At 45.9% G+C, this 27,933-nt stretch overlaps 1 protein-coding gene across 1 annotated transcript; it reads right to left on the bottom strand.

The window, feature by feature from the left end:
- TMEM123 (transmembrane protein 123) lies at positions 1-27,134 on the bottom strand. Its single transcript, XM_081910129.1, has 6 exons — positions 26,768-27,134; positions 16,321-16,377; positions 10,484-10,693; positions 8,740-8,893; positions 2,360-4,063; positions 1-2,304 (listed from the first exon to the last, which is right to left on the bottom strand). Exons 1-5 carry the CDS (start codon positions 27,117-27,119, stop codon positions 4,039-4,041), a joined length of 798 nt encoding a protein of 265 aa, XP_081766255.1. The 5' UTR covers positions 27,120-27,134; the 3' UTR covers positions 1-2,304; positions 2,360-4,038.
- Positions 27,135-27,933: the final 799 nt, after the last annotated feature.

Raw genomic sequence — 27,933 nt, 5'->3', positions numbered from 1 at the left:
AAAGTTTTCATTAACCTTTATTTCTGTGAGCAAAGGGCATCAGGAAAAAAAATGAGATATATCAAATATATATTGCATGTAGGTGACAACAAAAAACCGTCAAATACAGAAACTGAGTATTTCTTACCAGCTGTTGCAAAATGTTGAATAAAGGCCCTCAAGTTTAATTGAATAAAGCAGTGGTTTTCAAACAGTGTGTCTCCCTTCCCTCCCTCCTCGGATGCCCTCTTGCGTCTGCCTCCCAAAGGCTTGCACAGCTGTTTGTTGCAGCAGCCCTGGCTACAAGCTCCCCAGGCAAATGGTGTCTCTAGGGCTGGCCAGGGGGTGCTTCCCAGGCCCCTGTGGGGCAGTGTGAGGAGGCACCTCTCTTTGGGGGGAGGGCAGCTCAGAGATGGGGCAGCAGCTGTGGCAGCTCAGAGGACTCCCAAGGAGAGGGGAGGGGAGGCTGAAGGAACAATCCACAAGGGAGGGTATTCGGAAAAGGGTGAGAGGCTGCCAGCTCTGCAGGCAAGGGAGGACATAATTGGGCTTCTAAGGCTCAGAGAGCATTTCTCCCCAGGGCAGATGCAGAAAGAATGTAGTTGGTCCAGGGAGCCGTGGACTCAAAAATGTTGAAAACCTCTGGAATAAAGCTGGCAACTGTTTGGTAGAAAAAAGAATGTTGATTACAATTACTCAGAACAATTTGCATCCTTGTCACATCAGGAAAAAAAAATGGGGGGGTGGAGCTTCATCTATCTGATTGTTTCATCTTTTTAAAAATAGATGGAAACCTAATCCCCAATCTTCTTGTTCAATGAACAGACTCCATCATTTTAACAGTAAGCACTCTTGCATATTAAATATTAAACTTTTTTTGAGGGAAAGGGGGGGGAAGAGGATTAAAAAAAAAAAACAACTCCCAGAAGCCTGTTGACGAACAGAAACCAGCTTTACACCACTTCTAAAATTTAGGAATTGCAATATGGGGATTGGGAATGGGAGATGTACTTCCTAGTTGCCAAGATTATTCAGGAAGAAGCAATGTCCGTTGAACTGGTTTAAAACTGCTAAATAGAGCAAAGGGTTTTCTAAGTAACTCAAAGGCACTTGCAATATTGAGATATGCTTACTGGAGGGATATTTGTCAATCATGAATATCCATCCCTTAGCAGTGGTTCCTATGGGTACATGGAGACTGGATGCATCCACAACAATCACCATTACACAATGCTTCTATATATAGTGCCAGCTGCTTCCCTTGGGAAGTGTTTGTTCAAAATTCACAGACTCGCCCATGGTAAGTATAGCATTGCTCGACAGCCTTTAGCTATTAACCAGCCCCGTGATGCTTTCTTTTGCTGCTTATATATTGGAAACATTGCAGTAGTTTCAATAATCTTCCACCGCAGATGTGGTGAAAAGCTAGTATGTCCTTTTCTGAGATGAAACAGATGCATCAATTGCCCCCCACCAACTTCAGAGAACTTTCAATATGCAATCAGAGACCATCAAAACAGTGGGCACATTAACAGCAAGCAAACAAACAAGTGCATTGGCTAATTACTCTTTGTGTTTGTTTTTAAAAAAGAGAGATTTCAAAACAACTTAGGTATGAACTCCACTGCAATCTGTACAGTTAAAAAGGTAAAGGGACCCCTGACCATTAGGTCCAGTCACGGACGACTCTGGGGTTGGGGCGCTCATCTCGCTTCCAGGGAGGCAGCGTACAGCTTCTGGGTCATGTGGCCAGCATGACTAAGCCGCTTCTGGTGAACCAGAGCAGCGCACAGAAACACCGTTTACCTTCCCGCTGGAGCGGTACCTAATTATCTACTTGCACTTTGAGGTGCTTCCGAACTGCTAGGTTGGCAGGAGCAGGGACTGAGCAACGGGAGCTCATCCCGTTGTGGGGATTCGAACCACCGACCTTCTGATCGGCAAGTCCTAGGCTCTGTGGTTTAACCCACAGTGCCACCGGCGTCCCATAATCTGTACAGTTACATCCATGCAAAAAGGGAGGGAAGTAGAAAAAGCCTTATGTGCACCTGATGTCGGAGTCATGAAGGCAAGAGAAAGTTTGCTGGCTACATTCACAAGCTTGGGAGGAAGTTTTGTGTCCTAACTAGGAGGAAGAGATATCCCACCCCTAACAACAACAAATGAAAGGAGTTTAAGCTTCCCTTCTCTCTGTGAACAATGCATAATTTTTCTCAGTAGCAAGCAAGGCTGGAGACAGAGAACAGCTCTTTTTAGAGAGTTGAAATTACTTTGGTTTGCACACTATGCTAAGCCATAGTTTGTGACAGCTTAATCGTCAATGTGCTTCCCAAACAACTTCTGCTGGTTCCTGAGGGTGCAGCATGTGGCACAACTAAGCCACAACATGGCTGGACATGTCATGCAAACCCAGATCGTGCTTCGATTGTTCCAAACACAACGTGAGCGAAAAGCTGGAAATAAACCCAGAACAAATATTGGCTTTCCCCCCTTCTGTTTCACGGCTCGTGGTTTTAGGGATGGGCTACGGCTCAGTGGTACAGCATCTTGCTTTGCACACAGAAAGTCCCAGGTCCAATCAGCAAGAATCGCGCCTCAGATTAACCTCATTGGCTACGATGCTGTCACTGCGCAAAACTAGAAGGTCCCAAATCCAATGACTGGCATCTGCAGGAAGAGCTGGGAATGTCCCCCGTCGAAACTCTGGAGAGCCAGCTGAGCTTAAGGCACCACAGGTCTGAAACAGCTTCCTATGAAGCACAGTCCTTGTTTGCGCAACACAAGCCATATTATGGCTTATTTATGGTAGCTGCTGGGGTCTGCGATGAAGCCACGGTTTAAAACAAACTGTGGCTTAGCGTGACAATGCAAACTAGTTCATTGGAAGAGGAATTACGGCTCATGGACAAGCCTGCACTCCCCTCTTTTGCATCTGGTAAATGTTACGCTATGAAATAAAAAAAAGAACAGAGGCAAGAGCAGGAAAAGAAATATATATTGTGTACGCCACACAAAGCTTCTCTCAAAACAGTGATTCGTCCTTTAAAAAACACCCCCAGAATGTATTCAAGTTTAAATAATCCCCAGTGGAAGCTTTCTTACGAATCTGCCTTTCTTCTCAACGACATTTAACAGACACAAGCCTGAATTCAAGCAATGAACAAGTCAAGGAACTGTATATATCAGGCAGGCTGGCAACATGTATTCCACTGCCCCACACAGCCAATTCATATGACACACTGTACTGAACCTGATAAGATTTCACCACACACGGAACCAGCGGAGCAATTATTCTGGTGTACCTTGCCAAACACGTCTTTGCTTTTGTGGTGCAAGGTTGCGCTGAAAATTAACTGGAATTATATACCTCCAACCCAGCAGGGACTAGCACATAGACGATGCATCATTATAAAAAACACACTCAAGGTAAACGAAAGAAAGCAAACAATTCTTCTGCCTGAATGAAAAAACCCTTTCACGCACCCTTGTACATGCTAAAAGTAGAAAAATATTTTCCTCAAAAATTCAAGGCACATGCAACGTCAGATCATTAACAAAAATACTTGCCCAAACAACCTCATTCCACAAATTGAAGAAGAGCCACGTGAAAAAGGTTGCTTTTGGATTCACCTGCCATCTTGAAAACAAGAAGCTTGGTTTATTTGCTGAACAGAAGGACAATGTAACTTTAAGAGTGGTAGACATAAGCATGTTCACAGCATTGTGTTCTGTTGTGGAGCCCACATCCCCTGATTTTCAGCGTGTAATGGCTAAGAAGTCGCAACTTTTAACTAAGCTCATGTCTTCAGTCCCCACGTAGGGACCAATTGTGTAGACGGTCCTCAGAACTCTCCAGTGAAGGCACTTTGAAATTTCCAGCATCCTTGCGGAATCTGGGTGCCCCATAATTTTACAGAAAGGTACACCCCCCAAAAAAAGCAATTAAGCACCCAGTGTAGGCCCTGGACAGTTTAAGGCTTGTTTTCCATAGGGGGAAGAGATTGCTTCTAAAAGCAGGAACAGGAGTGGGGTTTCATCTTTGTCTTCTGAGCGAAGGCTTTAAATTATGGCATCGTGTTCGTCACTGGAAAAAAGAAGACAACATTAAGTATTAAATTTACACTGAGGAAGCATCACTCCATATATTGTGTGTAGGAGACCTTCTTAGTATATGGCTTACTTGTGGTGTTCTGGCTTTTTGTTTTTCATTGTTTTTATTTTTTAATTCCCCCCCCCCCCCCAATTTTTCAAACAAACATCCAATACAGTGGTACCTTGGGTTAAGTACTTAATTCGTTCCGGAGGTGTGTACTTAACCTGAAACTGTTCTTAACCTGAAGCACCACTTTAGCTAATGGGGCCTCCTGCAGCCGCCCCGCCGCCGGAGCATGATTTCTGTTCTCATCCTGAAAGCAAAGTTCTTAACCTGAAGTACTATTTCTGGGTTAATGGAGTCTGTAACCTGAAGCGTATGTAACCTGAGGTACCACTGTACAAATATCCCATTTGGCTTCCCTCCCCCGACTTTTGTGGTTCCTTCGGTTATACTTTTCTTACTGCAACTCCTCAATAGTCCAATTTTCATTTATTCTCTCACTATTTCTTAGTCAATCGTTTTAACTATGAGTTTTAAGATGATTCTATTTGTACACAATAATTTTCCAAACAGTTTACACAATCCCCCCGTTCTTTATTAAAAGTTGTTTCTTCCTGGTTTCCGATTCTTCCAGCGCGTTTTTGACATTTCAGAATAGTCCATTAGTTTCATCTGCTACTCTTCCTTGGTTGGAATGTTTTCCACGGTTTTTAACTGGTTTTAACTGTTTAGGGAAGCTTTTAATGTTTAATAGGTTATTGTATTTTGGAAGCCACCCAGAGTGGCTGGGGAAACCCAGCCAGATGGGCAGGGTATAAATAAAATATTATTATTATTATTATTATTATTTTTTCAGTGTTAGTTGCTTACACTGTGACTAAAAATGTCATAAATAGGAATAGACTCAAGTTACCTAGGGTATCTGTGACATCTAAGCAGTGAAGTCTTTTTTATGATAGTCTTTCTCAATGCAGCGCTTGCCAGATGTTTCGGCGTAGAACACACATCAGCCTCAGCTAATGTAGTTGTAGTCCAAAACATCTGGAGGGAACTCCCTTGGGGAAGGCCACCTTATGGGTTCGAGCCACAGCCCATGGTGAGTGACCACTGTTCAGCAGTGTGCATTGTACAGTTGGACCCAAACCTTATTCTCTAACACTTTCAAAGATCCAGTAGCAGGGAATCCCAGAGGTTTACCAATGGACTAATTATGTGATCTGGTATAAGGCAGCTGCTCATGTTTCTCAAGCCAAGACATCTGGAGATAATGCTGCACTGTGAAGTGAAAAAGCAGGAAGTCACTGACCGATCAACGATGCTCAAGCCTGTAGGAAGGGAAGGGACTACCAACGGAGATCGAACCCAATTCATGGGTTCCCTTTCTTACAAAATTGGGTGGGGAAGGGGAGAGCAGCAAAATAGCCCCCCTGCGTCACAGTACTGTGTGCAGCCTTGTTGATGGTGCTCCCACCAAGGTCTCCCTGGTTGGTGCCAACCCATGACAGGGCCTTTTTAGTGGTAGTCCTCTGCTTGTGGAATGAGCTCCCTAGTAAGGTGAGTCTGTCTTCATCATTATTAACCTTCAGGAGGAATTTGAATTCCAGTTTACCCAGGCATTTGGCAGCAGAAAAACACCGTCCCTGGCAAGTGGATGGAAGAATGTTTATAACTTCTTTTAGAATGTTTTTGCCTTGTTTTTTTCCTCAATATTTTGTCTGTCTGATGCCCTGGGCTCCTTAGAGAGGAAGGGCGCGATATAAATTCAATAAATAAATACTGCCATGTGTGGTTCTTCCCTCTGTCCACATACCCTCCACAATCCTTGGTATTTTCCTACTTAATATGGGGGCAGAGGTAGCGGACACATGAGGGATTTTTAAGCATTAATTAAAAAAAAGAAAAGGGGGGGGGGGAGTGGATGACAGAGCCAGCTACGTTAACAAGGAAAACATGTCAATGATATATACATGCGCAAGAATGTCGGAAAGATCTTGCACACAGGCGTACAAATGTGCATGAATGAACTGGCAAAACACAGCTTGATAACTACAGCACATCAAAGCGAAGTGCAAGGAAACCTCTGGATGGTTGAGATTAGATGGACCCCCCCACTACTGAAGGCTAAGCCTGCCTTGGGCTGAGCATTCCATGCATAAATGGGAGTCCGGAACTGCAAATAAACAAATGCAAAGATAAAACAGGCTGCGTTCGCTGAGAAGGAATGGCAATGTCCGGCATGCCAATTCTTCTTCCTTTGTCCCAAAGATAGTTGACTTTGGAGCAAAGCTCCAATTCTCCCCGCAGAAGAACGAGGAGGAGGTGTGCCCGGGACATGGCTTTGCACATTTTGAAGCAAGTGGAATAACACCCCTAAGCATCTAAAGGTGTGGGGATTCGTTGGCCCTCCAGATGTTGCTGAACTTCCCATCATCCCTGGCAGTATACCTGAAGGAGCGTCTCCACCCCCATCGTTCTGCCCGGATGCTGAGGTCCAGCGCCGAGGGCCTTCTGGCGGTTCCCTCATTGCGAGAAGCAAAGCTACAGGGAACCAGGCAGAGGGCCTTCTCGGTAGTGGCTCCCACCTTGTGGAACACCCCCCCCCCCATCATATATCAAAGAGATAAACAGCTACCTAACATTTAGAAGACAACTGAAGGCAGCCCTGTTCAGGGAAGTTTTTAATGTGTGACATTTTAATGTATTTTTCATCTTTGTTGGAAGCTGCCCAGAGTGGCTGGGGAGACCCAGCCAGATGGGTGGGGTACAAATAAATTATTATTATTATTATTATTATTATTATTATTATTATTATTATTATTATTATTATGCTTGCTAAGGCTGATGCGAGTTGTAGTTCAGAAACACCTGGGCATAAGATGAACTTGTTGGTCCATCTAGTATGTCACAGATCAGGCTTCCTCAAACTCAGCCCTCCTAATGTTTTTGGCCTACAACTCCCATGATCCCTAGCTAGCAGGACCTGTGGTCAGGGATGATGGGAATTGTAGTCTCAAAACATCTGGAGGGCTAAGTTTGAGGAAGCCTGTCATAGATGACCCTTGGGTCTCTTCCACCTCTTATGATTCTACGGCATCCTGTTCTCAGTGGCCAACCAAATGTATGGGGCAAACCTGCCAGCAGGACACGAGTGCAGAAGTACTCTTTTGTGTGGTTTCCAGCAAACTGGTATTCAGAGGTATGCAGCCTTTGACCAGAGAGGCTGAGTATAGCCACCATGGCTATATTATTATTATTATTATTAGGTTACCCCGGCCATTCTGGGCGGCTTCCAACAAAATATCAAAAACACCATGAAACATCAAGCCTTAAAAACTTCCCTGAACAGGTCAAATAGTTTTCTATCTCATTGACATCTGATGGCAGATGTCATCAGATCCTACAGGGTGGGTGCCACTACCGAGAAGACCCTTGGAGCTGGACCTCAGTGTCTGGGCTGAACGATGGGGGTGAAGATGCTCCATCAGGCATACTGGGCCGAGGCCGTTTAGGGCTTTAAAGGTCAGCACCAACACTTTGAATTGTGCTTGGAAACATACTGGGAGACAGTGCAGATCCTTTAGGACCTGTGTTATATGGTCCCGGAGGCTGCTCCCAGTCTGGCCTCCAAGAACTTATGCAAGAAATCTGGAGGGCCGAAAGTTCCCCACATCCAATCTAAAGAGCTCACCAACACACTCCTAAACGTTCAGAGTCCAACAGCACTGCTGAGGAGTTTAGCTTTGTTCAAGGGCTAACGCAAGAAGCGATTCTGCACCAAGATGGGACTACGTGCACATTCGTAAGGTGGGGTTTTTTTACGAACAGCAGGGAGGGACGGAAGTTTATCGCTGATAAGCAGCAGAAGCTAAGAGGGCAGCAAGGTGGCTGAGGGAGTTCAAAAGAGGGGATGTCACAGAGAGTCTGGCCTCTCCTGATGCCGAGAAAAATCAAAGGAAGGCATCAAACGAGGCAAGCAAGCAAACAAACAAAAAAAGGGGCTTTCATGGTTAGACAGGAGCACAAAGCAACGTGGCATTCGTGCCGCTCTTGCCTAGAACAGGGACAAAAACTGCAGCATGGATGAAAACACAGACAGGCATTTGGGTCACTAGAGAACTTGTTCCTGCGCTGCATTAAACGTGTGAAGATTGTGAGCCCAGTCCAAGGGGACGCCGGGAGGGTGAATCTGCAGTCAGAGGCCGTATAATGCCATTTTGGGGGCCCAGGAGTTCTGCAAAAATGTCGCAGGAGGATACTAGCACAGCACTGCCAGGGCACACGCAATGGGCTGCATTCAACTAACTACAATTCGGAGTAGACCCACGGACCTTAAGTCCTGCCCATTAACTCCAGTGGGTCTACTCTGAGTAGGAGCAGCACCGAATACACCATATGCTTTGGATGCTCACAGGCTATGAATGCAGAGTGTTGCCTTACACCGTGCCAGACAATTTAGATCCATTTAGATCCGTTCGTGGGCAATGACTCCCCAAGGTTTCATACATGGAGCTGCCAGGAATCGAATCTGAGACCTCTTAGGATTGTTTTGTTGGAACTTATTAGTCACAAAAAAAGTGAACTCAAAGCGACTTACAATGCAATACAAAAATTAAAACCAACATAATCTAGGTCAGCAAAGAAACACTCCACTGACTTCTACATACATGGTTCGGTACTGGACGCCCCGTTTCGCGTGGTACGTCCTGCATCCGATGTAGCCAACCGCAAGAAGTCCCAGCGTCAAGACGATGCCGCCGATGAAGCTGCCTGCGCTGAACCCCGAGGATGAGACTTGAGCCGCTGCACTTTTGGGAGTGACTGAAAGAAGACACATAACCAGCCGACATGCTTATTATACGAGGCGCATTCCCCAAAGTTTTATGCCCCAGAATGCTGGGCGATAGTCATGGCACCAGGGCACTACTTCACACCGTCATGGCTTCCCCCAAAGGATTCTGGGAAGTGTAGTTTGTGAAGCATGCTGGGAGTTGTTAGGGAGACCCCTTAGACAGCAACAATTCCCATAATTCCCTGTGAAGAGATGGTTTGTTGAACTATTCTGGGAATCTCAACAAAAATGCCCTCCTTTTAAGAGATAGTCCTGCCCTTTGGAGCAACGGAGAACAAGTCTTTGTCCTCTTCGGTGTGATGGTCTTTCAGGTATTTGGAGGGTGCTATCATGTCCCCCACTCCACCCTGGTATTCATCTTCTCCAGTCTGAACATGCTGCTCCTTCAAACCCCCTCATAAAGTAAAGGTAAAGGGACCCCTGACCGTTAAGTCCAGTCGCGGACGATTCTGGGGCTGTGGCGCTCATCTCGCTTTACTCTCCGAGGGAGCCGGCGTTTGTCCGCAGACAGCTTCTGGGTCATGTAGCCAGCATGACTAAGCCGCTTCTGGCGAACCAGGACAGCACATGGAAATGCCGTTTACCTTCCCACCAGAGTGGTACCTATTTATCTACTTGCACTTTGATGTGCTTTCAAACTGCTGGGTTGGCAGGAGCTGGGACCGAACAATGGGAGCTCACTCTGTCGCAGGGATTCGAACTGCCGACCTTCTGATCGTCAAGCCCTAGGCTCTGTAGTTTAGACCACAGCGCCACCCGCGTCCCTTGAACCCCCCTTATAAGACCACTTTTATATAGCATCTTCACTGCCTTCCTATAAGCCTGTTCAGATTTGCCTATATCATTCTTAAAGTGTGGCATCCAGAACCAATTACAGTACCCATGACAATGTCTGATCAGTGCATAATGAAGTCTATCGGTTCGCATGACTTCTTTTACTGCAGTCAAATCACACCACTGACTGGCTACAGTCCTAAGAGCTTTATGACATGTCTTCACCCCTGCTTTTAATCTTGTCTTTATTTTTTTTTCCACCTCCCTTTTTCTGAGGGGCTTAAAACTGATGAGCTCCTCAGAAGACTGCCCAAATGAACCTTATTTCTCACAACCAACTCTCAACCTGGCCTATGTACCTGAAAGAGTGTCTCCACCCCCATCTTTCAGCCTGGACACTGAGGTCCAGCTCTGAGGGCCTTCTGGCGGTTCCCACACTGCGAGAAGTGAGGTTCAGGGAAGCTGGCAGAAGGTCTTCTCGGTAGTGGCACCCACCCTGTGGCCATCAGATGTCAAGGAAATAAACAACTATCTGACTTTTAGAAGACATCTGAAGGCAGCCCTGTTTAGAGAAGTGTTTAATGTTTGATGTTTAATCGTGTTTTTATATATGCTGGAAGCCACTCAGAGCGGCTGGGGTAACCCAGTCAGGTGGGCGGAGTACACATAATAAAAATATTACTATTATGATGGAACAATTCCATGGAGGATAAGTCTACTGAGGGCTACTAGTTTTCAGGATCTTTTCCTTTCCTACTGGACCGTAGCTGCAGATCAACACATACCTGTCACAGAAGCAGAAGGCAAAGTAGCCTTGGAAGTCGCTGTGGTCACACTAGGAGACACAGGTTTCACTGTGGTGGGCTTTGCGCTTGTTTTATTTTCAGGGTGGGCACTGGTGCTCATGTTGGTGCCGACTGTGGTGGCAGGTGCAGTCGGGGTCGTTGCGTTTGTCACATTGTGGGCAGGAGTGGTAGTGTTCGGTTTAAGAACACCTGCGGACATGGCAAAACAGCAGGGTTTTTTTTTCTTTTTTCTAAGTTTTTATTATTATTATTATTAAATTTTAGTAATACAGAAAAAGAAATGTACCCTATCAGTGCAAAGACATACAAAAATAAGGCTATTTACATATACATAAATCCTTCCCACCCCCTTATCTTCCCACCACCACTCCCTTTGACCCCCCCACAACATCTCGACTTCCTTATCTTGCACCTTCAATACTATCATAGCAATTCTTAAATTTTGATCTCATTATGACATTCCTAATTAATAATTTCTACTTTACTCCTTTAATCTAGGCATATCAACATAGTCTTTCTTGAACAGTGTTTGTCCATGTATTCTTCGAAACACTACCATTCTAGTCTGAGTTTTTGGTTTGTCTGTCTTCTTATGTATGCAGGTAGCTTTGCCATTTCTATAAATTGACTTAATTTGTATAGCCAGTCTTCTTTTGTGGGTATTACTTCGCTCTTCTATTTACTGGCATATAGTATTCTGACAGCGACTGTAGCATGTAAGAAAATTCATTTCTTTTTCTGCGGTATGTCTTTTCCCAATAAGCCTAATAAATATGCCTCTGGTTTCTTTTGTAAGTACAGTGGTACCTTGGGTTACAGATGCTTCAGGTTACAGACTCCGCTAACCCAAAAATAGTACCTCGGGTTAAGAACTTTGCTTCAGGATGAGAACAGAAATCATGTGGCGGCGGCACGGCAGTCCCCATTAGCTAAAGTGGCACCTCAGGTTAAGAACAGTTTCAGGTTAAGAATGGACCTCCAGAACGAATTAAGTTCTTAACCCAAGGTACCACTGTATGTTTTTAACATTTTTTTGAGTTCTTCATGAATCATACCCCAGTAGATCTTGGTTTTTCTGTAGTTCCACCAGATATGGAACAATGTTCTTTCCATTTTTCCACATTTCCAGCATAAATTAGACTTCTGACAAAACAGTAGCTTTATGACTACCCCCGTAGCCAATGTTAAAAAGAGACTGCATGGGACTCGATTTAAGCAATAATTCATTTTTTAAATATTCTGCAGGAATTTATTATTATTTTTTCAATTTGCCTACTGCCCTACAGGGGGGCCAACTTGAATAAAATACTGGGGGGAGCGGAGATGCAAAACTGGTCACATGACGCAATGCACGCACACCATTTGAATACAGAACAACTGTGCTGGCTGGAGCTGATGGGATCCAATAGACTGATCCACCATAATACTCATGTTGTGTATTTAGAGACTGCACTCCACATTTTGACTTTCCCCAATCTCACCCCCCATGGCATTTTGCATATCAAACTGTTGATTACCACTTAGCAAGGACTCAATGAAGATAAAGCATCAGATGTCAACCACAACTTGTGAAACGCATTCCGTTCCTTGTTTTAACCTTGGAGAGCCAAGCTGAGCCTTTGGGAAGGAGACCCACAAACACCTCCCCCATCCCTCTCTGCTGCAGCTGAAAATTTTCATCAACGGGAAGAAGATGGATTGCATCAATGCTCCGAGAGCAGGGAATGAAATTCACACCAAGTATGCATTCCTTAGTGATGTGTTTTGAATAGCAGGTAGAAAATAGCACAGCAGCTTGAACAAAGGTATGCGCTGGCTGTTACACTAAAAAGCAGCCTTGGTGAATGTTGATTGATTCCTGTTAATTATCCACATTTTGGGAGGATACTGAGGAAAATTCAGTGGATTCTCAGGAATTTCCAAGTATCTTTTGCCGATCCTCAAATTTCTTTATTTTTGCTATTATTTACATCAGAGGTGGAGAACCTCAGACCTGGAACTCAAGGCTCTATCTGACCCTTAGGGTTAGCCTAATGAAAAACAAAACAAAACATTTGTTGCCTCCCTGGCGTGTGACCACCGGGGTTGTTCAGGGCTCATGTGCCTAACAACACAAATACTGAATTAGATTTTAATTGTTTTGGTTAAGTTTTCTGTCAAGATGGCTACTGTTTGTATGTTCGTTGCTATATTTCAGATAATGTACCTTTAAATTTCCTGTAATTCTATATGATTCACTGCACCTGTTGAGAGCCATTATAATGCCACTCGGGTTTTGCCAACAGCATCAGCTTACTACACTTTTTAGTGATACCTGATCCATGGCCATTTTATGCACCTTTGGGGCTATTAATTTGGTATGTATTTATTATTGGTTGGTTAACACTCAGGCCTGCCATTTCTTTCACTAGGCTGTGTTTGACTGTAAAGGTTTTCATTTCATATTATTACTAGGTGATGAAGATTTATCACTAAAACAGTGCATTATCCTGGAAGAACTGTATTGTCTGCTGCTGTGCAAAGAGAATCCTATTGTGACGTTTGGAGCACCCATCATCTCACATTTGTAGAATATTGACTGTGGAAAGGTATTCTACCTCCATTTCAGTGATCTCTGACAGTGACTTACCACTCCTACCATTCCTGTTCATGGAACGTTTATTTGATTCTTAGTCGTTTGTGACTCCATGAACATATTATATGTCTTCTGTTTGTGAATTTTGAAACAGTATAGCGTTATAAAAATATTGTCAGTATCTTATTAGCCGATGTGTTGCTTGTTGTTGTTCTTCAGTGTGTTCGGTTTTGCAACACAGGGCACTTTCTTTGGTGCCTAACAACACAAGCCTGAACAAATTATTGCATGCCAAGCCGAGTTCAGTACAGTGGTACCTCTGGTAAAGAATTTAATTTGTTCTGGAGGTCCGTTCTTAACCTGAAGCACCACTTCAGCTAATGGGGCCTCCCGCCGCTGCACAATTTCTCTTCTCATCCTGAAGCAAAGTTCTTAACCTGAGGTACTATTTCTGGGTTAGCGGAGTCTGTAACCTGAAACGCCTGTAACCCGAGCTACCACTGTAGACATGTTTTAGTGAGGGGGAAAGGCCTGTTTTCAAACGAGAAGCTAACAGGCCTGTTGCAGAAACTGCTCTGAGGCATTTTGAAGCAAACCTTTAAAAAGGAAGTACTTCAGCAACCTGCAAGCTGAGGTTTCTCAAGTGAAACTGCACACATCCTCAAACAAGTCTCATCCCATCCATCTCTCGCGTTGTACAAGAGTGTGCTTAATGACACCCCCCCATGCAAAAGACAGTGTTAATTAAGGCTTGCTAGCCATCGGGCTCTTTCACTGATGTACTCACCTTGCAGCAATTAGGAAGCGGCGTTCCTTTGCAAAGCATGCGTGAAATATAGGAACACATCAGATACATGGGGCAGACATGGAAAGCAAAACTCTCCAGAAATAGGATGGCCCTCACTAACATTGAAATGTGCTCTCTTTTTGGGGGGTCAAAACGTACTTTATTTCATGCAGCACTTTCAATGCTCGTGTTAAACCCGCAACGAGTCACGGGTCAATGTAGATGCTTGAAGCTCCTCAAATAGGTGTGAGAACATTTCACAGATAGACTCATCGATGCTCTTCACCTAACATAGGCAATGTTTGTGTTTGTGAAGGAAGTGGAACCATAGTTTCTGCCCCTCCCTCACTACTTTTATTTATTTTATTTATATCCCAGCTTTTCTCCAAAGAGCACAAAGGTGGTATACGTTGTTCTCTCCCTTGATCAATTAACCCCCAAACAACCCTGTGAGGTAAGTTAGGCTGAGAGGCACTGACTGGCCGAAAGTCATCCAATGGCTGAATGGGGATTTGAACCCGGGTCTCCCAGGTCCTAGTCTGACATCTGAACCACTACACCACACTAGGTCTCCAAAACAGATGTGCCAGAAATGCAGTTTGAACCCAACCCTCCATCTGGAGACCTGAACACCCAGCACTGTGATGGGAAGGCCTCTGTGATCTGCCTTGAGTCTGGTGAATTTGTCCATTCAGCCCTTGTGACACATTCAGAGCAACTCGTAAAAGAGCCTGAGCATGTACAGAGGGCTTGTGTGTAGGCTCTGTTTGTACAATTTGGGAATTTGCAGAGTCAAGCATCCCCAGTTGCACAGAGGTTCCTTCACAGGTTAAGGCTGCCTCTTGGTTCCCTCTTGGAACATGTGCAAAGTTCTGAGATTAAAATATCAACATTTAGCACGTGCACACACACACACAGCCTTGAGGAATGGGGCTGTGGGTAAAATTAAGCTCAATACTTTTCAATTGCCAAGCTCGTTTTGCAAATACAACGCCTCAGTCACATAATAAAACATCAAGGTTTACAAAAGCAGCAAAATTAACCCAAACCGGACTTAAGCAGCAACACCAAAAGTAGCACCAGAGCGTTCAAAAAGGAGGGAGGACAAATAATAGAATATAGAAAAGAAAGCATTTCACAAATAAAAGGCAACTTTTGCTTTTTGCCAGTGAAAGGCACAGGAACGATGACTTGCGCCCCATCTTGCCTTAACTCGCACATGGCAACATGCCCAGCTGTGGTTTCTCCGAAGCAGGTACTTAATCTATGATGAAACATTCAAAAGCTGGGCTGTTATGAGTTGGGGGGGTTCCCTCCCCCCTTTTCGTTTTTTTGCCCCCCCCCAGTACCTTTGTTCTAGGTCCAAACACAGAAACGGGAGATAGATGTTTGGAACCAACAACTCCAAAATAAACGTTTCTCAAAAGTCAGCAGAATATTTAAAAACGAACCAACCAATCAAGCCTACAACTTTAGATCAGGGTCATGGATTTGAGTCTCCCACTGGGAGAAATTTTCCTGCATTCCAGGGGGTTGGAATAGATGATCCCGATAATCACTTCTAACTCTATGATTCATGGGGCTGGGGTGAGAAAGAAAATAACTTTTAAAAAGTTCTTCTGAATAACAATAAGGTCGTTGGAGTGCCATGTGTGGATTTCATTGGGTGCTGGGCACACAGGGAACTCAGTTATTCTTAACTTGTATGTATTTGGGCTTTAGATACAGAAATGCATATAATTAGATCGTTTTCAATGTTCTTAATGTTTATATTTCTAATTGCATTATTTTATTATGCTTTTGGTTTGCTGCCTTGGGCTCCTTTGGAAGGCAGGATAGGATAGGATAGGATAAATAAAGCTTAAAATACAACTGCAGATGTCACTCCAGAATATACCAACACACCATTATTTCAGGCATGCACTTTAAACCATCATGGCTTCCTCCAAGGGATTCTGGGAGATGTAGTTTGTGAGGGGCGCTGAGAGTTGTTAAGAGACCCCCATCCGCCGAGCTGCAATTCCCAGAGTGGTTTAATGATCAATCTCAGAGGAAACTCTGGAAATTGTAGCCCTGTGAGCAAGATATCTGCATCCCAAGGCTCTTGCCATAGGGTTGCTCCCTAAATGGAATAGCTTGCAAGGGTGCTTTATTGGAATTGCAACCTTAAGACTCTCAGCCAAATAATAATAATAATAAATCTGACCTGCCCAATGGGTTAAAAGTATATCAGTCATTCCTGAGCAGCAACTCCAACAAGGATGTCCTTGACTTCTTCAACACAATCCAATTTCCCAATGCCAGTTATGCAATTTCTCAGAACAGAGAGGCAACCCCCCCTGCCACAAGCCGTTTGGATAAGCAAATCGTTTGCCTTGGATTTGGGGGCCACATATGCAAGTGCTTTCATCTTAGTAAAGCAGAAGGGGAAAAAAAGATTAAGTAGAGACCTACTTGTTATTGAACTTGAATGAGGAGCTGCGGAGGTCACGTTCGGTCCTTCAGCAGTCACTGAAAGAAACACACATAACATAGTGATAAATACATTTGCATTATTTTACCCTTCAATGCCCCATGTCTGAGAGGTGGGCAGAACCCATCCACCTATCAAAGTTACCTGCCAGAGGTGGGGGAAGCTAGGATTCAAAGTGTTGGTGCTGACCTTTAAAGCCCTAAATGGCCTGGGCCCAGTATACCTGAAGGAGCGTCTCCACCCCCATCATTCTGCCCGGACACTGAGGTCCAGCTCCGAGGGCCTTCTGGCGGTTCCCTCACTGCGAGAAGTGAGGTTACAGGGAACCAGGCAGAGGGCCTTCTCAGTAGTGGTGCCAGCCCTCCCATCAGATGTCAAGGAAATAAACAACTATCTGATTTTTGAAGGCATCTGAAGGCAGCCCTGTTTAGGGAAGTTCTCAATGGTTGATGTTTTATCGTGTTTTTGATATTTTGTTGGGAGCTGTTGGGTAAGGGCCAGCCTGTTTCTCTGGTCTGCGTGCCGCTCCTGAAATCCATCATTCTTCTTCCCGATGAGATTCTGTGACTCATGTCCAGAGACACTGAGCACACGTTAGCAGAGAAACAACATCAGCAGAAGCCAGGCCTGAGGTGTGAGCACTAAGCTAGTTTATTTACATATACAAATCAGGACAAAGCAAAACATGGCTCCTCTCCTTGCTCTTGGAGGGAAGAAGGAAACAAAAGCAATACAGAACGGAACTTCCGCTCACAAGACTCCGACAATCAGTGCTGGATTGTAAAACACAGACATGTAATTAAAACAATCCCACACGTCTGCACAACGGGGGAATGGAATGCCAACAGGAGCCGCCCAGAGTGGCTGGGGAAGTCCGGCCAGATTGGGGGGGGGTATAAGTAATAAAATTTTATCATCATCATCATCATCAGATCTAGGTTGCCAGCTGTATCCACATCCTTGGCCCTGATCTTGCTCAACCCCATGCTAAACACAAGTACCTTGCAACTACAAGTACTATGGTAAAAGGCTCATAAAGCTTGGGATATTCACGACAATTTCCAGGAGCTTGGAATTGGCAACGTTAACACTATGAACCGAACCGGTCCGAAGAAACATCTTTACGCCTCCAGCCTAGGTCTTAACGCTCTGAGATTTTGTACATACACTGAAGCTGAATGTCCACTGTGTCATATGGAATGTCTTGTGACAGTTATCGTGTGATGGGATCTGTCATGCCCATGAAGAGGAGTTCCTTTGGAAATGTATGCTCGATGACTATCCTGTTTGATGGGCCTTTCACCAGAGCAATGCAATCTTACACACACTTAAGATCCCATTGACCCCGGTGGGATCTATCTGGGGCTACGTTGAGTGAGGCCCAGTTCAGACATCACATCATTTATCATCCTTTCTCGGAAAAAGCCTTGCGTCTTCGTGCTTTCTCCCCATTAACCATGGGCCCCACACTTTCCTTTGAGAAGATATTGTGGTTTGCTGAACTGTTGTCAGTGACATCCGAATCAGGAAACGGATCAGATTTAGATTTCTTACCCTTGTTGGAGATGGGGAACCTGTGCCCCTCCAGATGTTGTTTTGGACTACATCTCCCATCTTCCTTGACTACTGGCTGTGCTGGCTGGTGCTCATAGGACTCCAGCCACCTCTGCAGGAGGTCTACCTGTTCCCCAACATAAACCACTGTTTCCCTGTTTGGTTGCCACTGGAAACGTTGGCTGAACAAACCACAATATCCTCCCTAAAGCCAGGAACACGAGGGGAAGGGCAGAGCACATAGACATTTCACCCCCAATATCTCTCTCCTAACGCTTTTAGGAACAGAGGGCAAGGAAGGGGTGCCCGGGCAACCTCCAGAGATCAGCTTTGGGATAGACACAGCAGCATGCAGATCTGAACGTAGGGAGTCTGTTCTCCTGCACTGCTTGCTAAGAGCTTCTGCAACCCACGCTAGGTGTGCGGTAAGTGGACTGTCATGCCCTGCCCTCAAAAAACGACTAAGCGGAAAAAGGAAGAGATGCAGATTAGATAAAGGCTATATGCAGAGCATGTATAAGGAGAGAGGGCAAAATACTGCAGTTAGGAACCGGCACTCTGCTAAACACAGATTCCTATGCTGGCTGGGACACTGGGAAAGCAACAGCATCCCTCTTCCCTATGCCAGGAGAGGGGAACATGCTGTTTTCTCCAAAGAAGTTGGTAAAAATAAAGAAATGAGGGTTTGGGGAGGGGGGGTAAGTCTGAGAAAAGAGCGAAATGAGAAAACCTGGTCACCTTTTGTAAGGTATATGAAGCAGAAAACTGCCTTCTCACTGCCAAGATTTTAAAAAATGAGACATGTCATCATGTCTTGGTCCTGTATACCTGAAGGAGTGTCTCCACCCGCATCGTTCAGCCCGGACACTGAGATCCAGTGCTGAGGGCCTTCTGGCAGTTCCCTCATTGCGAGAAGTGAGGTTACAGGGAACCAGACAGAGGGCCTTCTCGGTAGTGGCACCCGCCCTGTGGAACACCCTCCCTTCAGATGTGAAGGAAATAAGCAGCTATCCTATCTTTAAAAGACATCTGAAGGCAGCCCTGTTCAGGGAAGTTTTTAATATTTAATGCTGTACTGTTTTTAACACTTGATTGGAAGCCGCCCAGAGTGGCTGGGGAAACTCAGCCAGATGGGCGGGGTATAAATAATAAATTTATTATTATTATTATTATTATTATTAGTGTAGATGTGTATATGTTAGAGTCACCATATTTCAAAAAATGAAAATCTGCACACAAAGGATATTGAGCTATTTTTAAGGAATTTTGCCAAAATCTATGCTTCCGACGTGTGTGTGTGTCTGGGAATCAATGTGTTTTTACATGATTAGAATGTGTCCTTTTATTTAAAATGCATCTCTGGGTTATTAGTGGGGCATAAGAATTCGTTCATTTCCCCCCTTCAAAATATAGTCCGGCCCCCCACAAGGTTTGAGGGACAGTGGACCAGCCCCCTGCTGAAAAGGTTTGCCCACCCCAGTTATAAAGGGTTGCAGCCTAAGTTATAAAAGTGATTTGCTTATAGTGATGTGTTTATTTATACCAATTCTTAAATGAAAAAGTTAGAACTGTGACCACTTTCATACTATATGTGAATTTTATAAGTGCATGCATATTAGTATCTATTTGTATGTTTATGACAACACAAAATAAAAAAAGTAAATAGAAATTAGGAATGCTGGCTTTCTCGAGAAGAGGTTCAGTGTCGTTAATCATTCTGATGATTCATTCAACTGGTACTTTCCCAAACACAGAAACGACACCTGTTGCTTTTCTCCACCTGTTAAAGGTACAAAAAGCCTGCCCTCCTTTTTAAGTTCTGAAGTGTCTGTTGACACTAGGAATCTGGGGCACCGTCTTGTTTCCATACCCACAGAATAAGGTGCATGTCTTGCCCTCATGATGTTTGTGTCTATATTTTGGAGATGTGGCGAGGGATCAAGGGTCCAACTTATGCCGCAGGGCACAGTGAAATTGCAGGCTGGTATGCTCCATATCTAACCCACCCCTTTCAAATACGTCTAACATTCTCTAGGCATTTTTGGTAATACTCATGGCATGCAGAAAATCTCTCCCCCACCCCATCACTTTCCCCCTTGCCCTCCCCCCCACTCAGGAATCTCTAAAATTAAAATTGCTCTCCTGGCTTCTAGCCCTCCTTCTAAGGTATAATATATATTTTTCCCCTTAAAGAAAACTTTACCTAGGTACCTGGGACACCTGTGAAATGACTGTAGGGTGGCCCAGAGACAAATTAAGCAGGTGCCACTCACCCTATCAGTGCAAAATCACCTTGGGAGAAGCTGCAAGGTTAAAAGCAGACAAAGGCAAACTCGGCCCTCCAGATGTTTTCAGACTACAATTCCCATCATCCCTGACCACTTGTACTGTTAGCTAGGGATGATGGGAGTTGTAGTCCCAAAAATATCTGGAGGGTTGAGTTTGCCTATGCCTGGTTTAAAGCAAAGAGGGGGCAAAGCTTAATTTCAAAATACAGTGGAACCTCAGTTTTTAAGCATCTCAGAAGCCGAACGCTTCGGAAGCCAACTGCCAAAAACCCGGAAGTAATTGCTTCCGTTTTCGAATGTGCCCAGAAAGTCGAACGGCTTCCACTGCAAGTTTTTCTCTTTTTTCTCAATGGATTTTGCCAACCGCCCATTGCTCCTCAGTTTTCGAACGTTTCGCAGGTCGAACAGTCTTCTGGAACAGATTACATTCAAAAACCAAGTTTCCACCGTTTGGAAAACTGGTTTTAAGAGGGGTTTAAAAATGCAATGAACAATGTTCTCCAAAATAATCTGCAGTGTAAATCTTCCATTTCCTCCTAAGGCTGTTTGCTGCAATTGTTTCCCCTACTGCTTTCTAACGCTTTCTATGCCTATGTGGTGAGCAAGACCACCTCGCAATGCTACCCAATTCGATTTGGCTACCTGCTGTTGTTTCTGAGCACGGACAAAACCAGTTCAGAGCACTATTAATACTTCCAGCACTGGTTGCATGAGAGATCCTACTCAATCAGGGATCATTATTCTCCCCTACCAGTCAAGGATACCCATGCAGAGTGAGAGCCGTGCTTCCTAAAGAGGCAAACTTTTCCGTTTTCCTTTGCAGCAATTCGGGGAGTTACCCAAAGGGATGCCTTTCTTACACTGACGAAAAAAATCACGAGATATCCCCCTTTGGCTCAGCCCTACTAACAATGTTTCTGCAGTTCAATGAAGTGGTGAAAGTATGATTTTTATCAGTGCTTCTCAAGCTATCTGATGTGCTGGAGTAGGATTTCCCCCACCCAATGGGCCAGGAACCAGTACCAGTGAGAGCCAGTGTGGTGTAGTGGTTAAGAGAGGTAGTCTCGTAATCTGGGGAACCAGGTTCGCGTCTCCGCTCCTCCACATGCAGCTGCTGGGTGACCTTGGGCCAGTCACGCTTCTTTGAAGTCTCTTAGCCCCACTCACCTCACAGAGTGTTTGTTGTGGAGGAGGAAGGGAAAGGAGAATGTTAGCCGCTTTGAGACTCCTTAAAGGGAGTGAAAGGCGGGATATCAAATCCAAACTCCTCTTCTTCTTCTACCAAATTTGGTCCTTGAAGCATCCCACCCAAACTGTAGTGAAGACATTGCGGACCAGCACTGGTCCATGGATGACACTGTTTCACAATATGTAAGAATAGCCACCCTGATGGATCTGTTGGTTCCTATACAGATGCTGCTCTCTGGCACACAAGCTTGAGAAAGATTGTTGGAACAGTAAACTAAAATACCCGGGGAGGGTGGAAAAGGAGTAGAAAGACAGAGGGAAGTATATCAGGAGCCAAGCATAACATTGGATTTATCGTTGTGGTTTTCAAAAGTTCTAGCCAAAACTTGCAAGCTGTGTTTAAATTGTCTGTTTACCTCTTGTCAACCGGGTTTCCAAACGAAACCTGCAAATCCCCAAACCTTTTCGAAGCCACTTGACTTTTCTAGTAGATGTTACAGGAAATGAAACCACATAAAATGGCTGATGCACATCCATTTCGTTCCGTCTACTTCACCTTGTTTACCTTGTGTCACGATGTTCTGCACTTGCCTGCATATGAGGCTCACATTATTATCTGCTAATTTTGGGGGTGGGGAAGATACAACAGGCCACGTTATCCCCACTGAGATGAGTTCCATTAAACATCACCTAGACTTGCAGTGGCCGTTTACAACCCACTGGGCCTTGAGATGAGCTCAAAGGGTCATAAATTCTTTTCAGATACAGGAAGGCAAGTTATGTTTATTACTAGCAAGTTCCCCCCCTTTTCACAAATGAATCCTGAGTCAGTGTTAGAAACTCAGATATAAAAATTAGGCGCCAAATGGCTCCTTCAACCAGGGTTGCTGTCGCCAAAACAGAATGCCTAGTTGCCATTTTGGGGCCAGACGGCTCGAATGTTGTATTTTTCAACAGGACTTTTTGGTTCCTGTAATTAATTCTGATTGTGCAGATAAGCTACCACTGTTAGAATTCTACAGGATGTGTAGCTACTGTGTGAAAACAGCCCAGATTCAAGAATCCCCAGGCACACACCTCCAGATGGTAGAGACGCCAGGCACTATCCTGACACCCAGGTATCTTCACTTGGTTGCAAGTGGCCAATAGGCAGGTGCAAAAATGTGCCTGGCAAATTTCGAAAGCTGCCTGAGATGCTACATTTATTTCAGAGCAACTGTGCTACCTCCCTCAGCTGCTAGATATTTCACAGCACATTAAATTTAGCACAGTTCCCTTCAGGCTTCTCAAGGGTCAAGGAAGACTGATTTACAACCCAGGAAGAGATAAAGTTATCTTGAACTATCTTCTTAGCCAATATTTTCTACCTAGTTCTTTTCCAAGGTCAGGCCAGCTGTTCCATCAGCTCTATCTGTGTGGGGCTAATTCATCAGAGTCTTATATAGCAGCAAGTTCACTGAAATCATCCAGGGGAACTACGTCAGTGTTTCAGAAATCCATTTGGCTTCAACCAGAATTTGAGGGTTTAGTGCCACTGGTCCCATGCTGTGGAACACTCTTGCAGCACACATCTGGCAGGTACCCTACCTTTTGATCTTCAGGCATCTCTTCAAGATTTGTTTTTTTTATGTCAGCAGGCCAATTCAGCGGCTTAAACTTTCAAGAGGAGCCAGCCATTTTTATGCACATCCTGCATTGCTTCTAATGGTTTAATTGTATATCTTTTGAAGGCTTTTAGGGGAAGAGGAGTACCTGTGGTGGGGGGCATGTTATGCTCCTTCTGGGGTCCCCTACCCTGCACTCAGCTCTCACCTGTGGCTCACAGAAGCTGTCAGCATGAGACAGTGGACACACCCCAGGAACGGCTTTGACTGGCTGGCTAAACCAGGTGAGGGGTAGCCGACTGCTCTCAAACCCTTGGTGAGGGACTTCCCCTGGCATGCGAAGACAGGCGCTGGTGAATTGAGCTGACAAGACCAATAGTGGCCCCAGGAAGGTGGTTTATGCACTTGCTGTAGAGGGAAGTGAGGGGCAGATCAACCTGGGAAGGTAGCCCATCCAGGAGAAGGAAAGGCCAAGGAGTAAACCCTACGCAAATCTGGAGTAGAGTCCCTAAGATGGTTGGAGGGTGCCTTGTATGCCTCCTTCTGGCAACTCCTCCAGCCAAGCTGGTACCGAACGTATTGCTCTGCTTTCCTTTGGACCACATCAGTGCAGTGGCATAGCGTGGGGGGTGCAGGGGGGGCCGGCCGCAACATCTGGGGGTTAGGGTTAGGGGGCGCAAATCCACGGGTTAGGGGGCGCAAATTACTTGCCTTGCCCCGGGTGCTGACAACCCACGCTACGCCACTGCATCAGTGAGGCCAAGAGAGGGGTCTTGCCGTCTGGCCAGCCCAGAAACTCCATACACACTGCCCAGGCTTGTGCCCCAGAGAGGTCCCTTCGGTGCTGCTAATGCAGTCGTTTAATTTCACCCCCGGAGGCGGACTCCACTCTCTCTCAAGACAGATGGATGCCAACAATCTCTCTTGTTATTTTTGTTGTATACCGGCCAGATATACGAGGAGCAGTCTCTAAACAGTTTTTTATACATCAACACACTTCTATATTCTCAGGGGCCCTTCTACACTCCAGGCACTAATCTGGGGACCAAATGACCCAATGTCCTTGTGGATACTCAGACTTGCTGGCACCACCAGTCTGACAGGTTTCACAGGAGTGGCGCACATGCCCCCTGACTGTGTGGGGTCACCGACCGGGGTGCTGAGCACCAACTGCGGTTCCTCCAAGTTCCCCCAAAGACACGAAGGCAGTGGACCTTTGCCTTCTTCCTCCAACGCAAGTGAGAGTGCAACACAGAACTGTGTTCTCATGTCATGCTAAATTTAAACCATGGTACACTGCAACATGTATGACCTGCAGCAAAACCAAGGTTTGGTACCCCCCCCTCCACCCTCTTCTGCATCTGGGAGAAGGACTTTGAAAAATTAACTTTTGGTTTTGCCCAAACCAGGAACCATGGTTAACATTACCTATGGCTCGTTAAAGGAAGCCAGCTCCGTAACCTATGGTTTAAAGTTGGTTTAACAATTAACAGCAGTCGGTTTCAAAACAAGACCATTTTAAATCATAGCTTATGAAGCTGGATTCTTTAAACCAGGCATAGGCAAACTTGGCCCTCCAGATGTTTTGGGACTACAACTCCCACCATCCCTAGCTAACAGGACCAGTGGTCAGGGATGATGGGAGTTGTAGTCCCAAAACATCTGGAGGGCCGAGTTTGCTTATGCCTGGTTTAAACTAATCATGGGTGGTGTTAATCATGGATGAAGCAGGAAGCCATGGTTGACTGAAAACAAGAGTAGAGCTTCCTACATAAATACAGTGGTACCTCTGGTTACATATTTAATTTGTTCCGGAGGTCCATTCTTAACCTGAAACTGTTCTTAACCTGAAGCACCACTTTAGCTAATGGGGCCTCCTGCTGCTGCCTCGCCACTGCGATTTCTGTTCTCATCCTGAAGCAAAGTTCTTAACCCGAGGTAATATTCCTGGGTTAGCAGAGTCTGTAACCTGAAGCGTATGTAACCCAAGGTACCACTGTAATGCTAATACAAATTATTGCCCCTAAAAGTAGACCGTGTCATTAAGATTTAGTAGGTCAAGCTATTCCAGACTTCGGCAACCTGGTGCCCTTCAGTCCAGATGTTTTCAATCACAGCTCTCATCAGCCAGGCTGTGCTGGAGAAGCCTGATGGAAGTTGTAGTTAAAAACATCTGGAGGGCACAGGTGGGCAAAAGCTGCTCTAGAAAGCAACACTTGCCCTTTGTTGGCAAATAAAGGAGAGAACAGAGTTTTGATTGGTGAGATTCTTATCTTAGCAAACATATCCTAAGATCTGCAGCCTTACTTGGAAGGGTTTACTTCCAAGCCAATGCTTTGCCTCAGCATGTCAGTCTTTTGTTTACATGCTCTGGCCTTTGCTATGATTTCGCACAGATTTTACAGTTTACACTTCATCCCCCAAGAGCCTCCCAAGGGCTAGAAATGAAACGACCCTCTTTCTTTTGGTAGCAACAACAAGACCACGCTGTTTGTTACTCACGGAACTCCAATAAAGCCACACAGATGGATACAAACCTCAGTGACCTCAATCCTCCCTAAACCTATTTTCCAACAAGAAGCAAACTGCTTGCATGGTGGTAGGTCAATTTCTGGCTGCGTTCACACAAAGGTTCCTTTGCTGTACAATAAAGGATGTAGGAACGGGATGGAAGAAAGGCGTCCCAGTTCTATCTGCTCTGAAAACATGAAACAGCATCTAAGACCCATTGCTCCATCTGTTCTGGCACTGTCTATTATGACAGGCAGGGATTTGGGGACCAACCTAGGCAGCATCTTAAAAAGCAGAGACATCACCTTGCCGACAAAGGTCCGTATAGTTAAAGCTATGGTTTCCCCAGTAGTGATGTATGGAAGTGAGAGCTGGACCATAAAGAAGGCTGATCGCCGAAGAATGGATGCTTTTGAATTATGGTGCTGGAGGAGACTCTTGAGAGTCCCATGGACTGCAAGAAGATCAAACCTATCCATTCTGAAGGAAATCAGCCCTGAGCGCTCACTGGAAGGACAGATCCTGAAGCTGAGGCTCCAATACTTTGGTCACCTCATGAGAAGAGAAGACTCCCTGGAAAAGACCCTGATGTTGGGAAAGGAGAAGGGGACGACAGAGGACGAGATGGTTGGATAGTGTTCTTGAAGCTACCAGCATGAGTTTGACCAAACTGCAGGAGGCAGTGGAAGACAGGGGTGCCTGGCGTGCTCTGGTCCATGGGGTCACGAAGAGTCGGACACGACTAAACGACTAAACAACAACAACCAGACCTGCTGTTCCCTCCGCTTTTTTTTTTTTTTTAAGAGAAAGATTTGGTTTGGAACTGCGCTTGAACTGAACCGGGGACCTTCTCCCTGCAAAAATTAAGATAAACCACGCGCACTTCCTTTTCTGCGGTCGGCTGTGCAACCACGACGGCGCGCACAACACACACACACACACACACACACACACACGAGAGATACCCCGAGGTCTCCAAATAACTTTCACGGTTAAGAAAGCGTGGGCTTTTCAAAACTGGCGACCCCACTTCTTGAGCTGAGCCGCCTCTGCGGCGGGAGGGGGTGGGGGAAACATTACAAAAATCCGTGCAAGTTCCCGCTTGCAACAGAGAGGGAAATGAGCAAACCTCCTTCGGACGCATCCCTTTCCGAAAAGCAGAGGGCGTGGGAGGGGACCTGATCCGTGGAGAGGAGCGAAGGCAACTTTCCCTTTTCCTTTCTCGCTCGCAGCGGGGGGGTCTTCCCCGCCGTCGCAGAAGAAGAAGAAAAAAGGCGACTTACCCGACAGGGCGGCAAAGCAGACGAGCAGCAGCGCGGCCACCAGCAGCTTCTTCATGGCGGCCTCGTGGAGAGGGAAGGGAGAGCGAGGAGCACAAGGTCGACGAACAGGAGGCGATCGCAGGCGCTGCTCTCCGACCCCACGCGGCTCTGCCCCTGTTGCTGCTGCGAGGAGCCGCGGGGCTCTCTTCCCACGTGACGGGCTAGGAGGAGGCTGGGCGGCGGATGCGGGCCTGGGCGGGGAGCCCGGAGTGGCGCGCCATTGGCCTTTTGTCTCCGGCGCGCCCCGCCTGGAGAGGGAGAGCCTGGCCACTTGCAGCGCCGAGCGCGAGCAAGCGGGAGGGAATCGTAGCATTTGGGCGGGGCCTCGAGGGTCATCTAGTCCAGCCCCCCTCACCCCGCGATGCAGGCATCTTTCGTCCGACGTGGGGATCGAACGCGCAACCCTCGGGAGGTTGTGGACTCTCCTTCCTTGGAGGTTTTTAAAGCAGAGGTTGGGTGGCCATCTGCCACGGATGCTTTAGCAGAGTTTCCAGCGTCGCAGCGGGTTGGGCTGGATGACCCTTGGGGTCCCTTCCAACTCTGCAGTTCGGCGAAGATTCTCGCGCTCTGCGGGCTGAGCGAAGGAAGGAAGGAGGCGGTGGTTGCAAAAGTTGTGCATTAAGGAACAGCGGTTATTGTTGATGAAGAGCAACAGGGTCAAAAGTGTGGGAGGAAAACTATGAATTCCTGTGACCGGTGGTGGTGGAATAATAAAATAATGACTGGGTGACCTAAATCTTCCATCATTCGGCTTCGTTGCCTGCCCATGAGTTCTAGCATTATGAGGGAGGGAGAATAATAATAATATAAAAGGTAAAGGGGCCCCTGACCGTTAGGTCCAGTCGTGGCCGACTCTGGGGTTGCGGCGCTCATCTCGCTTTACTGGTCAAGCGTACAGCTTCCGGGTCATGGGGCCAGCATGACTAAGCCGCTTCTGGTGAACCAGAGCAGCACACGAAAACGCTATTTACCTTCCCGCTGGAGTGGTACCTATTTATCTACTTGCACTTTGACGTGCTTTCGAACTGCTAGGTTGGCAGGAGCAGGGATTGAGCAATGGGAGCTCACCCCATTGTGGGGATTCGAACCGCCAACCTTCTGATCAGCAAGTCCTAGGCTCTGTGTTT

The sequence above is a fragment of the Podarcis melisellensis genome (genome assembly GCF_964234715.1).
Source record: "Podarcis melisellensis genome assembly, chromosome: 4".
Classification (NCBI taxonomy): Eukaryota; Metazoa; Chordata; class Lepidosauria; order Squamata; family Lacertidae; genus Podarcis; species Podarcis melisellensis.
Note: the sequence above shows the minus strand (reverse complement) of the source record. Positions and strands in the feature narration are given on the sequence as shown.